General features: G+C 45.5%; 1 protein-coding gene across 7 annotated transcripts; it reads right to left on the reverse strand.

The window, feature by feature from the left end:
- Window positions 1-307: 307 nt before the first annotated feature.
- elf2b (E74-like factor 2b (ets domain transcription factor)) lies at window positions 308-13,040 on the reverse strand. Of its 7 annotated transcripts, none has more exons than XM_084687864.1 (12): window positions 12,613-13,040; window positions 9,220-9,460; window positions 8,667-9,000; window positions 8,225-8,395; window positions 7,685-7,958; window positions 4,425-4,538; window positions 4,092-4,283; window positions 3,718-3,804; window positions 3,351-3,546; window positions 2,835-3,227; window positions 2,329-2,491; window positions 308-2,236 (listed from the first exon to the last, which is right to left on the reverse strand). In XM_084687864.1, exons 4-12 carry the CDS (start codon window positions 8,297-8,299, stop codon window positions 1,634-1,636), a joined length of 2,097 nt encoding a protein of 698 aa, XP_084543990.1. In that variant the 5' UTR covers window positions 8,300-8,395; window positions 8,667-9,000; window positions 9,220-9,460; window positions 12,613-13,040; the 3' UTR covers window positions 308-1,633. The 7 variants fall into 7 exon arrangements, with proteins under 7 accessions (XP_084543990.1, XP_084543991.1, XP_084543994.1 ...); XM_084687865.1 differs by having other exon boundaries at window positions 9,216-9,460; XM_084687868.1 differs by lacking the exons at window positions 8,667-9,000; window positions 9,220-9,460 and having other exon boundaries at window positions 12,749-13,040.
- Between the last annotated feature and the right edge of the window lie 532 nt (window positions 13,041-13,572).

Raw genomic sequence — 13,572 nt, forward strand, 5'->3', positions numbered from 1 at the left:
TCCTCCATTCTTTTCCTGTCACTCTAACTGTCCGATACAGCATGTACTATACTGAATACAATCGTGAATTGATTTTTAATCAAATCGTGACCCCAAGAATCGATTCAAATCGAATCGTGAGGTACCAAAAGATTCCCACCCCTACCATCTAGTGGTGAAAGGGGTTCCATTTATGTGAAGACACTTCATCAGTGTGAGGTCGTTGAGTCTATTGTCTATTTACCAATTGTCAACTGTCATTTGAAAGTAGAATGTTTGATTTTCTACAGCAAAGACGGAAAGGCAAAAAAAAATTGCAAGCACATGGTTTCAAATGTTTTTTGTTTTTATATTTCAGTAAAATCTACTTGAATACACTTTGAAACAAGAGTACAACAAAATAGAATATACTTCAAATGTTGAATATACAAACTAGTTCAGTCTGAACGCAAACATCTCTTTCTCCCTCGAAATCGGTTAACTAGGAAAGGCAAAATGCAGTGGACATGTCCGGGGGGGGGGGGGGGGGGGTATAAACTCATGCTGCCGAACAACCTGTCAATTTCAAAAAGCTAGAAGTGAAGCGTCTAAAAGGGCAGTGCAGGGTACCCAGGTCAGTTATTACAGATAAGGGAGGTGAGGAAGAGTTAACATCCCACTAGGAGAAACTCCAGGAATTCTGCCACATCAGTAAATCCATGGGCCAGACCAATCAAAAGGAACTCTTAAGAGCCTGACCTACACTGAGAAAACTTTAACAAAATAAGTGATTCTGTACTCCTCAGTAATACTGTGCTTGGTACAAGGTATTGTTCGTCAGAAGAATTATGCAAAGAAAAGAAAAAAAAAGCTAGATTAGCTTATAAACAAACAAGAAGTCATCAAAACTAAGGCTGCTCTTGTTTTAAAATTCGTAAACTGTATAGTAGATATATACACATCAAGTCCCTTTTTCTTTACTTGCCTTCCAGGCGCCTAAAAGCGATCCAAAAGACCCTGGTGAGTGTGTGTGAGTGCGAGCGCATTGGTATGTGGCAGTGGTGTGACACTGAGTGTAGGGGAGACCGACATAGCACCTGGCACTGTCACACAAGTTCTGCACAGTGATAGTCAAACAAATTGCTGGTTTTACTTTGTCAATGCAAGAGAAACACACAGGCAAAAAAAATTAAGAACGTTTCTATACAAAGTGTAACAAACTTCTTCCTCCCTTCCCAGTTCACATTCTGGTTAATTTGAATTATTTGCCTGTTGTAGTGTTGCGGTATCCCTTCCGATTTATCGTTCCAAGGAAAGACCGTTAAAATGTAGTGATCCCAGTTGGTCCCTTTGTCTAGACAAGTCTTTTCAAATGTCATTTGCCAGATTTCTATGTCTATGGGTTCCACTTTGGGAACCGGAGATCTGAGAAGAACAGAGGTGGACAAGCCCGAAAGAAGGAAGGCATGATGGGAACTTTAGTTTTCAAAGTGTCTCAACGTATTTTCAATAATAAAAAGAACAAACAAAAATGTGGGGCCAACTTGTACTGTGCCCCCACCCTCCCCTAGAGGCAAATAGGGGTGGTTGGGTGGGCTTTGACAGGTGTGTGTGTGTGTGTGTGTGTGTGTGTGTGTATGTACGTCCACCAATCCCCCTCAAGTCTCTGTTTTTCTCAGCATTCCGGCTCTTCAGATTTGACAACGACAGTGCCCACCTCCCCGCCTGCAACTTCTGATTGGGTGACGAGTGGCGTGACCTCGGTGGCGTCCTGGTTCACTCTGTCCGCCCCTGTCTGGTTGGGCCCGGATAGGACAGGTATCACCTGGACCGCTGCCTGCTCCGCCCCAGTCCTCCCTCCCCCTCCTGCCACCGCCTCCCTGCTCTTGATGATGCTGCTGACAATGCGGGGCGCCACCACCGCCACCGTGGGATTGGCCGTGGTCATGGTAACCACCGGAGTCCCGCCTGCCTGCGACACCACCAGCTGATGGTGAAGCTGCTGATGATGATGTGGATGCGTCTGCTGGGCGGGCACCGCCAGCCTCATCACCTGGGTACCGGGCGCCATGGAGACAGGGGTCAGGGCACGGACAGTGAGGGGCCCCCCCAGGAGGCTGATGCCCTGGGAGGAGGCCCCGAAGCCAGACTTGGTCTGGAGCTGGCACTGAGCCAGCTGGTGGGCAGGGATGGTAATGATCTTGGCTAGCTGGACGGTGATCTTGTCTCCATTCTCCGCCGTGGCAGGGACCATGGTGGGGATGGTCTGGATCATGACCTGGAGGGGGGGGAGGGAGGGTCAAACACGTCACTTCCTGTTTAGCAATCTGACGGAATGGCACCACACTGTGGTGGCTCAGTGTCGTTTACCTTCTGCTGGGTGTTGGCGGTGCCCGTTGGCGAGGCGTTGGTGAGGAGGGTGTGGCCCGACGCCACCGTAGTCCCTTGAGCCTGCTGCACAGCAACTGTGGAGATCTTCTGGCCCATCGACGTCGTCATGACCACCGGCACCTGCATGGCGACCCGAACCGTCCTAAAAACAAGGGAGGGTCAGGGGTCAGTAACGAGGGGTCAGTGACGAGGGGTACGAACTGTTTACAACTCAACAGTGAGCCTACTAACTGGCACACACATCTATTGTTTTTGTTTAAAGATACATAATTTATTTTTTGCATCATAACTTTCTCTCTAAAAACTCAACCAATCTCCAGATCAACCAATCATAAACAACTATACTTGGATATTAGTAGAGACAAAGATCAAATGTTAATAGTTTTCTTTATCACTATAGAGCATTTATAGGAAACAACCAAAATAAGGTGACATGATATCTTTGTAAAGGACATGTGAGGGGCATCAGTGTGGGAGGCTGGTACCTGGGTCCGGCTGCAGTGGGGATGATGGCTGTGTGAGAATGTTGCGTCTGGCTCCCGTCTGTCGCCGCAGAGACCGTCATTATCCGCTGGACTCCGGCCGCCAAGGCCCCTCCCCCCACCAGCGACGCCTTGCTACCCTTGACGACGGGGGAGTGCACCACAGCCCTGGCCCCGCCCCGCAGGATGTTGGGCGTCTTGGAAAGCTCGACGGCGCTGAGCAGCGTTTCGGACGGGGGCGGGACCCTCTCGTAAGAGGCACACTCCTGGCCAATGAGATCATCGGAGTCCGCCTTGTCATCGTCGATGATGACAATATTCTTGGGCATCTCCTTGAACTGGTACACCAGACGTTGACCTTCGACCTTGGCTAGGATGCCTCTCTGGTAGTAGTATCTGGAAGGGAGAAGGGGGAGGAGGGTGGGGTGGAGGTGGAGACTGATGAGTCACACAAGTCCCATGTTCAAAGTTAGTTTTCAGAACGGGCGTCGAAAAGCCACACAAGCGCACACCCCTCACCTGAGCGCCCGGCCCATGGTCTCGTAGTTCATGTCGGGCTTGTTCTTGTGCTTCCCCCACAGCTTGGACACAGCCTTGGAGTCCACCAGCTTGAAGATGCCCTTCTCCCTCTGGGTCCACTTGATGTACCTGGGACAGGTGTTCTTGTCCTGGAGCAGGTCCAGCAGGAACTCCCACAGGTAGGTGGTGCTGCCCGCTGGGACACAAACACACAGGTTCACCTTCTATGCTCATTTTCATGGCTGATGCTGTTGCTTGATACAAAATCAGTCATCATGACCAAGAGATGGCTGTTAAAATACATTTCTGTTGGGATGCCAACGGATACAAAAGATAGCAAGTGTGTGTGTGTGATTGTGTGTTCCACCTTTCCCCTCTCTGGGTTTCTTCTTAATGCCGAGGTCAGGTGATCCGTTGGGTATGGCTGCGTGGTGAGTCTTGGGTTTCCGCCCGGCTGCAGGGACAGATGACCAATAAAGTTATTCAACCGGAATCGGATCAACGTCCAACCCCTCCTTGCTGTGTTGGCAGAAAGTAAACAAACTGATACAATTATGTTGAGTACGACACATAAGGGCCATGAGGGCATTGGACCAACTTAGGATATGGTTTCAAGTCTTCCATACAGAAATGTTGTCTCTTATAGGATGAGGTCCTGCCTCCCTGACAACCACAGGAAATGGGAGTATTCATTGGTTGGTTAGAGTGCGAGATACATTATGGTCTGTTGCGTGGGCTGACCTTTCTTCCTCTTGACGGGCTCGTGGTCAGGCTCAGGCTCCAGGTCGGGCTCCTCGATGAGGGTGACCTCCATGGGGCAGTCATCCTCGCAGTCCTCCGTCGACACCTCCACCACGGTCTCAGTCATGGCGTCGGGCCGCATGGCGGCGTGCAAGAAGTCCGGTGTGGCCACGCATGCCGGCACAAACACATCTGGGGACGGACAGAGGTGAGCGGGGGTTGGTAGGCAGGATTTCAATGTTGCAAATCCTTTAAAAGCTATTAAAACGGCTGCATGGGCGGTGTTCCTGTGTGTGTGTGTTGTGTGCGTGTGTGTGTGTGTGTGGGTCCTACCTGGACTGCGGTCCCCCCGCAGGCTGGAAGGTGAGTCCATATGCAGCAGGGCCTCTGCTGCCTCGATAGTCTTGTCTGAGCAGTGGATCCTGCTGCCATGGACAGACGCTTCCACTGAAATACACACAAACACGCGTTAGAACCCATGCACTGGAAGGGGGGGCACACACTCATACAGGTAACTAAAACCATATTAGCAATATGGTACACAACAATAAAACCCTGCAACAGTGACGGACACATTACGAACACAGAACACTCAAAATTGCTTGAGATTTCTCGTAACAAAAACATTTTCAATCTACATCACAGAAACTTCTCAATGGTGCCCCCTTGTGACCTATTATACAATTGTACCTCTAGACTGATTTAGGATCAGCTCAATTTTGCACAGTCCTGTCAGCTACTGTGATCTGCACAGCCAGACTGACGCTGAGACAGCAGACGGGCATCATGTTACCAGCCGGGGGGAGGGGAGGGGGGGGGGGGGATCCTTCCAGACTACTATGTAGACTAGGAAAGGAGGTGAGAAAGATGAGAAAGTGGGCCAGAGACAGCTCATCCTGCAGACTGAAGACTGGAACCCAGAGCACCTGTTGCTGTTGTCAATCACAGGGGGAAATGGGAGAAGGAGTGGGGGCAATATCACTTTACTTTCTACCCTGTCCTTGTTTGGATATCTGAGGGGAACAGAGGAGCTATCTTTAGGCCGTCTCATCATTCAGCCCTACACACACACACACAAACAACATAGGAGAACACAGAGCAGCTATCCCATAGGCTGGACTGCCCTTGAAACCAGGCAGATCTGCAGAGATTTTTCCACCATCGATTATGGTACTGATGGGTTATGGTACTTTGAGTGATGTTTGTTTGGTTATGTACTACATGCATAAATATGCATAAAATGAGCTAGTCTGAACACCACAGACAAATAAACAATGTAGTAAAAAATAAAAAGTAAACTGATACGTGTGCATATCCGTAGACATTGTCATAATTCATCATGCTTTGTATAAAAAATGTGAAAGCTGGTACTAGTTTAAAGAGCCGAGAATAGCAAGATTGGACAAAAAGTAGTGCTGTCCCCTATGACTTCCGTGTTTACACTCTTCTCAGCCTTTCCCTCCAGTTCTCTTCGAAGACGCACTCAAATCCACCTGTCACTCAATACCCGCCCCGTGCACCATTGGCTACGTCTTCGCTTTAGACCCACCCCTCTTAAACAGCTTATTGGACGAAGGAAGTACTTCAAATGACTCGCTAAAGCCGTTGGACTAATGGTGCTGTCAATCATAGCGACGACCGCCTTGATGTATAACAATGCTTCCGCCATCAGCTAAAACAAAATACTTAAAAAAAATGTTTTTAAAATCCCACAGAAATAACCTTTCAATCACTTACTACATGCAAACAATATGTATAAACTTGAACGCTAGATGGTAAATCCAAAAGCTATGACCGGGACCCCTGCTGAAGCCACAAACTGCACGGGCCACGACAATCCCTCGTTTGGACAACGGGACCATTTTTGGCAATGAAATTTTGAGATGGAATAGAATAAAACAAGAGCATAAAATGACAGAATTAACATAATGACAATTTCCCCAAACACGTAACCTCATGCTATGGTTTGAACGCTATGTAGCTTAGGAAAACTGTTTGTTGAACGTTATTCAATATGAAAAAAAAAAAAGATTTCCAATTGCAGCGGATACAAGATCACAAAAGTGAAAACAGTTAAATCAAATACCTGGGCACTGAATTTTTATTCAGTGGCCATTTACATTTTGATGAGAAATATTACAGATGTGTGGATAAAAATAAATAAATCTACATGCCCTTCCGACTCAGACAGCGTGGCAAAGACGTAGGAAAGACAACATCTTCCACACTTCCTGGTTTCTCAGCAGCTAGCTGTGAACCGTTATTCCGACAAATATCGAAGGCGTTATATTGCATGCCGGTGTGCAACAGACATTGTGTGCAGATTACAGTCCAAGCTTGCAGAAAGACAGAATGAACAATACTTTTTAGCAATTTAAGACGTGATGAAGAAATTCGGGAGAACGCCATGCATGTTGCTAGCCAAGGTGATTACTTCCTGATCTGCCCTCCATTACTTCACACAACTACTTAACGGATAAGAGCGCAGGGTTCGCCATAAACATAGGCAAGACACGTTAGTAATCGCAAACTTGATGAGTTTGAGAGTAATTTCGTTACGTTACCTGCTCTGATGAGCAGATCGAGTTGGTTTGCGGGCCCCCCCTCATGCAGTGAAGTCGCCATGTTCTTCCCTTGCTGCAGATTCACATTGACTTAACTGAAATGCATTGGCAGCCACTATCTCAGATCACTCCGCCGTCACAGGAAATCTCCTCAAATTCAGCTAAACGCATAACAGCCACACTGCGGTGGAGAGATATCCTTCCGCGGCTAACACAGGAAATCCTCCGCCTCTTGCGTAGACTAGACGTCAACAGGAAGAAAGCAACTACCTTCACACATGACGATTCCAACATTATAATTTACCATAATTTACACTACGTTCAATAATAGACAAGGTGGATTTTGAAAAAGAAAAACTTTATGTCGGCTTCTTGATTCGTAAAATAAGGCTCTTAAAATAACATTAAGCTTTCATAGTTTGTTTTCCTTCAAGCTTTTCGTACACTGTTATATCTAGTTTCGGATAGGAGTGCTATACCTACATAATTTGAAACTTAAATAAAATTTCTAAATTATTTTACGCTTTGATGTTAATATACTTCTGCTTATTTCTTACTACAAGATTTGTTCAGGTAACTCAATACTGGTAGACAAGCAAACAAGGAGTTGACTTGATGTCGATATGTCTAGAAGTTTCAGTCTTATACAAATATTACTTGTGTAAAACTGGTTATTGTGCTTTTAATTATGTTGCGTGTGGATGTCCACACTGCCACTTACGCAATACGTAGAAGAGTATAATATCGAGCATGATTCCGACTCTAACGTTTATTTTGTTTTACTACCAGGGAAAACCACAAGATGGCAGTGTCTACAATGTGGCTGACTATGAGGTAAAAGTTATTGTGGTCATACGTGAGTGACCTCGAGTTCTGCACATCTTCAACCCATCAGGTATATCCTATTGCTGTAAATAACAAAAATAAAGTGCCAACACTTTGTCATAAAAATTGGATTTGGACTGGGTGTGTCTCACACCAGTAGTGTGTGTGCATGAGCGAGCGTGCACACATCCAGCTTCCTCTCACCTGTTTCCAGCGTCTCAGTCTCCACCTCTTGCTCGTCCCCCACGTCATGCATCAGGTAAGTCCCGTCATCGTACACCAGTACCTGGGCTGAGAAGCACTGCTCCAACTCCTGCCCCAGCCCCGCGCCTGGAACCTCCTCTACAATGACTGCCTGGTAGTCCCCTTCCTCCTCCTCTCCAGCCCCTGCTTCCACCTCCTCCTCGTAGGCCTCCCCCTCTACCTCGCCCTCTGCCTCGCCCTCCATCTCCACCTCAACTTCACACTGGCCCTCCTCCTTGAAAAGAAGGGATGGATGGAGGAGAAAGAGTGTGTTACAATATGAAACAGCCATTGGACAGAGATGGAAAAAGATGTCCAAAAGACAAAAAAGATGCAGCATAGAGAAACACCACCAATCATGTTCCTTTTGTTTATTTCAAATCGTAATACAAAACCTATCGTGAGTGAGCATGAGTACCCCCTATATATATCTAACAATCTATCTCATTGAAAAATGTAATACACTTCAGAGACAAGGTGTGTGTGCACATGTAGCCTCACCTGTTGAGGGTCTTCCACTGCGGTGACATACTCCACCACCGCCCCTCCGCTGTCGACGAGCACCACTGAGGTCATGACGCATGCCCGTCCAGCCCTGGCTCAACGCCTGCCCCTCGCACTGGACCTTCTGTGTGTCTGCGCCCGGAAATACGCCCCGCCACCACCGGATCTCTGAAACAAACGGAGGGATATGAGTTCCTTTGATAAATACCCAAAGTGAAAGATTTAGAGACTAATTCGGTTTTGTAGCCACAACTTGGACGATCAACAACCTTGGAATCCTTATGCTCTCATCTGAGGACCCAATCAGAATGCAGTCCCAGGCTTCTGTGAGGCCTCCTACCTCCCCCTTCCCATCTCCTCTCTCTTGGCTACCCAACACAGGAAGTGCCTGTCCACTGAGTCAGGAATCAAAACTAAAACAGGAAGTTAGCTCAGTTACCTCCCTCTTGGTGTAGAGAGGATGGCTCAGAGTGGGGGCTGGGCGGGGCACCATGGCAACCATTGCCATTAGCTACAGCGAGGGCCTTCATTTCCTGCTCCGTAGTGCTCCGACAAGGGACGATCAGGCAGACAGGGGAGAGTACAAATCGCTCACACAAACACTTTTGTGAAAAGCACGGCAGGAAACTCACTGAAACGGAACCGTTGTCAGCTCTTTCATCTTGTCTGGATCCCAACAGCACTCCCAGGAAAAGAGAAGGAGAGTACCATTTGTCCTCCACTCACAGCTGTTGAGCCGCCTCTCCTCTGTCACAGTCACCAAACTCTGCCATCTATAATAGATAGGCCAGGCTGGTGTGACGTTCCCTGAGACTGACTCGGGATCTGTTCTAATGGAACCTCCTTCATTCATCAATTATTCATCAGCACACAGCTGTGACAGATCTGGGAACTGGCTCAGTCTGGAACAACCATGCACACTGTTGCTCTGGTTCCATGTGTGTGTGTGTGTGTGTGTGTGTGTGCATGAGAAAAAAAGAGTGTATACTTGCAGTCGCAAGGCCTTGAGAATTGCATTGTCTGCAGGTTTCAATTCCATTGGCACTGAGATGATAACCAGACGGGACCTTCATTAAAATGATGCTGTCGGAAAAGCGGATGCCAGCTCTCTGTTGATCTCTCTCTTTCCCACACTGTGCCTGGCTGTCTTTCCGCTCTCTTCCTCTACCAAACTCTATGGCTGCTTGTCTGTTTCTCTGTATACATGTTTTTGTAGTCCTTACAAAAACTACCCTGCACCCCAAAATAGAAATAGATAAGTTGTTAGTCTTGAAAGTTAGTTAATCTTTAAACAATCTCTTTTTCTTTCCAATACAGATACACTCCTTTAAATACTGAGTCATTCCTTGGACAAAACGAGGTCTGAGACACTATCCCACTTTAGAGACGGCCCACCCCCTCCTTCACGCTCTGAACCAAGCCCAAAGGGCTTGACGAGCAAGTCTGCCAAACTAGACTTTCCACCACCAAACGGGTCCTACCAGACCTACAGGCCGGGGGCCAAGACGACAGCTCCATGACGCTGCTCATACAATCCCTTTGAAGGCTTTAGAACCAGGGAATTCAATTGTTATAACCCCAAAGAGCAAGACTTGTGACACTGACAACGTTTGCCACATCATCTTGGCTTGCTAATAGCAGGGGGAAGAAAAAATCCTTAATCTATGCTAATAAAACCTTGACGTTATGAATCATTGATGACGCCAGTTAGCAGTGTAGCATTGACTTGTAAAACTGTCCATAAACATAGAATGCAGGGAGGTCAGTAGGACCGAAACAAACTAACCACATGCAGCAAGTTGGGTAACTTACCTTGAAGGAAAACACAGACCATGATTCTATTACAGCAGTAAGGGCTGCGATATTGAAAAGTAATTCCGCGTGCTAGGTGTCACCCAGTCTTATGACTGGTTGAATTCTTGCTGGGTCATCCTGACCACTCTGATACAAAACTCCACCATTCCAGACAATAGGAAAAAGTGTGTCCTGCTGTACGAGAGGATTATATGATATTCATGCTCAAATAGAGGGGAGGGGGGAGGGAGGATGGGAGAAATGTGGTTGAGCCAAAATGGATATTCTTCCACATTTCTCCCACCGGCCACATCTCCTCTTCCAATCTCTCATCTGCTGTCTTTGCATCCATCCATCCCTCCATCTCTCTTTTTCTCTGGCTCCTCTGGTTGCTCCATGCGGTAGAAAGAGCTTCTGAGGGCGACTCAGCACTTAGAACGAGCCCTGCCCCCAGATCACATGATGAGGGTGGAACACACACACACAGTGTCACATGATCTAGCAACAACTGAGCTTTTGTTCAGACGGTTGCTAACGATACAACGCCCTGCCTTGTGCCGTGTCCTGTCATCTCCCTGAAGCTCACACACACACACACACACACACGCAGATGACTGAAGTTATACACAACACAAAGTGTAGGGCCTAGAAACGACAGGTACTTTATGAACGACCACATGCAAGTTAAAATTACCGCCAGACATTTGCAATCATTTCAGTTTACACAAGACGATAAACTCTTTCAAAGATTGTGGAATATTGCTTAACAGTGACATAAACTATGGCACACAGACCTATGCAACTATAATGCTATCATTAAAGCAAGGGTTTGACTATGTGGCCTCACCTTTCCCAGACTCTGTCCTGCCATGAACTCTCTACCTGAACAACAACAGTGATCTTATCTGACTCGGAGCATAGGGAGACACACACACAGGGTCTCTTCTATTTCTCCCTATCTCTAGCCTGTTCCAGCACTGACCCCCCCCGCCTAAGAAACACCAACAGATTTAGCGTGATTTAATATCTTCATTTGAAACCACACCTCACAGCTGAATTCAAAGGATGACCTTAAAAACAAAATTTGAGAAAAGACAAAAAACATTCCTCAACAAGTTAACTTTTTGCACAAATACCCTAATATAAGACTGAAGGAACTGCCATTGCTGAGACATTTGTGTAAATGATTTGATGTTCTCTTGAAAACAGCCTGGTGTATCAAAACGAGAAGTCTTAATGTCTCATCTTACGCCCAAGTGTGTGTGTGTGTGTATGAGAGAGACCTCTCCACACTTTGTAAACAGCAGTTCCGTTGTTCCACAAGTAAACCCAACACTGTTGCTTCCATAGCCCCATCCCCATGTTACCAAAGTAACCATCAGTCCTGCCACTGATCTCAGCCGGCTCTTTGGTCAAACAATAACGTTAACTAAACATTTATGCACAGACCAGCCAGCCTATAGCAAACATTACACAAGGCATTCAGCATTTCACCACAGTGGGAAAAGATAGATAAGAGGGATGGACTCATAGACGTTTAATGTTAGTTAGCCTACCCATGTGGCTTTGATTTACATTCAAAATATAATTGGGCTTTTTGTGTTTATTGTACATGTTCTTGCCTCATTCTTAGTATAAAATAAGTATAACACAAATATATTAAAAATTAATAAATGACAATACTGCAGTATGATATAAATAATATTCAAAGAGATATCAAATCGACAAATGTATGTGCAACTGAAGTTAAAATCGTTGTTTAATTGACTTACAGTTTATTTTGGTAAAGACTAACTAGACAAGTATGCTCGATCGCAAACCTGAAACTAACACACACATGCAAACATCTGTGAAAATAGATGGCACCAAGCACATTTTTGAGATATGTTAGCATTAGCTACTCTCTTAACAGAACACATCTTCCTAAAATATGGATATGCAACTAGAAGTAACATTAGCCAAGAAAGTTATTTTCAACATTTCCATCGTCGATAGAGGTACTGTATTGTCAATGCCAACAACAACAACCACAACTTGTAGCTAAAAGGTAGCTAGCACTAGCTATCTCAGTTTGAGGATAGCTATCGACATATAGCTAGCTTGTTTAAAGGTCTAGCAGTTTGCTAGAAGAACAATTCCAGTTGGTTAAGAGTTTGTTTACATTCCTTTCTAAACGTGTTTACTAGTTCATACAGCAGACGGGCAATTGTTAGTGGTTAGCTAGCCACCTAGTTAGCTGAGCTGGCTTGTAGTACCACACGTCATTAAACAAGCTGCCCTTCCAAAAAGTCTGGCAAGGCAATTAACTAGTCTAGTGCATGTCTTGCTATTGTGTAATAAAATGACAGACTTGAGACAGTTTGCAATTAAACCCTAGCTCAAAAAAGTTATTTTGCTATGGAAAAACAAAAGCCAGGGCTTAAGCTAAAGAGATATTCCAGGCAGTGACAGCAAAAGGCATGCCTTGCTTAATACTGTATTCCCAATTACAATTTAAAAACATCTTATATGTAGCTGGCTAATTGGCTACACTGGCAAACTGCAGCAGAAAACATGATCTGACAGACACAGGACAGAGTCAACCTGCTTACCTGGCTTAAAATGCTTCTTCAGCCCAATAAAAAGTGGTTTGATGATGCGGCGCCTTATTAATGCACACACACGTAGCGTCTAATAGCTGTATTGAAAGCAAACGTTATCTGGCTACCTACGCCTAGGCTAACTTACTGTAGATAGCTAGTTACTGGTGTCCAGTGGCAGTGGGTCTAGTTGACACCCCGTAGTAGTCTAGTAGCTTGCTAGTTTCAGCTAGCTAACGAATGCGGAGTGGAGGATGAGAATCAACATGCCTCCGTTGCTGTAATGATCCCATCCGGTTCATTTGCTTTTCAATAAAATAAGAAACACAATACATTGTTGTTCCAAACAGTAAACAAAGCCATTTTTCATGGAGGCTAGTTGTGGATGAGAAGATCCAGGTCAAAATCACGCACCCCGCCAGCGACTGACACACACATCGTGACGTCACGCTGAACGGCCACTGCCCCCCTCCGTTTCCAGAAATAACAACACATACTTACGACCATCCAACAATAATACTTTTTTCAATTAATTTCCTCTATAAGTTTCACAGCAATGGCATTTGCGACATGCTGGCTTTATGGAATTAATGTATACCTGGCATATGAGACATGAGTGTATTGTCCCACAGCATTGTTATATTTTATGATTTTATGTTATCTTTGAGCTTATAAAATTGAAAAAAATGGGTTTACATACCATAAACATTACATTTGTCTAGGAATAGGAATAACTTACATGCAATACATAGAATTACATGTAGGCCCAAAACAAAGTATGTAGCACCATCTTCTGGTTAAATCAATGTATAATTGTTACAGAAACAATTGCCCACTATTTAAATATTTATTTCAAGTGTCTGAACAAGAACATTGAAATATTGACTCACCCTGCAGGTGAATCAATGTGAGGTCAAGACATCTTCCTGTGATTCATTCAACAGTCAGGGTTAGTGTAAAATAAGATGATAC

This window comes from Hypomesus nipponensis, chromosome 22 (genome assembly GCF_054491055.1).
Source record: "Hypomesus nipponensis isolate SF chromosome 22, ASM5449105v1, whole genome shotgun sequence".
Classification (NCBI taxonomy): Eukaryota; Metazoa; Chordata; class Actinopteri; order Osmeriformes; family Osmeridae; genus Hypomesus; species Hypomesus nipponensis.

Coding starts and splice junctions, on each gene's coding strand:
- elf2b (XM_084687868.1), bottom strand. CDS start 8,299: ATGACCTCAGTGGTGCTCGTCGACAGCGGAGGGGCGGTGGTGGAGTAT. Junction 4,284..4,424: donor GCGGGGGGACCGCAGTCCAG/GTAGGACCCACA, acceptor GTCCGTCCCCAG/ATGTGTTTGTGCCGGCATGC. Junction 3,228..3,350: donor ACCATGGGCCGGGCGCTCAG/GTGAGGGGTGTG, acceptor TCTCCCTTCCAG/ATACTACTACCAGAGAGGCA.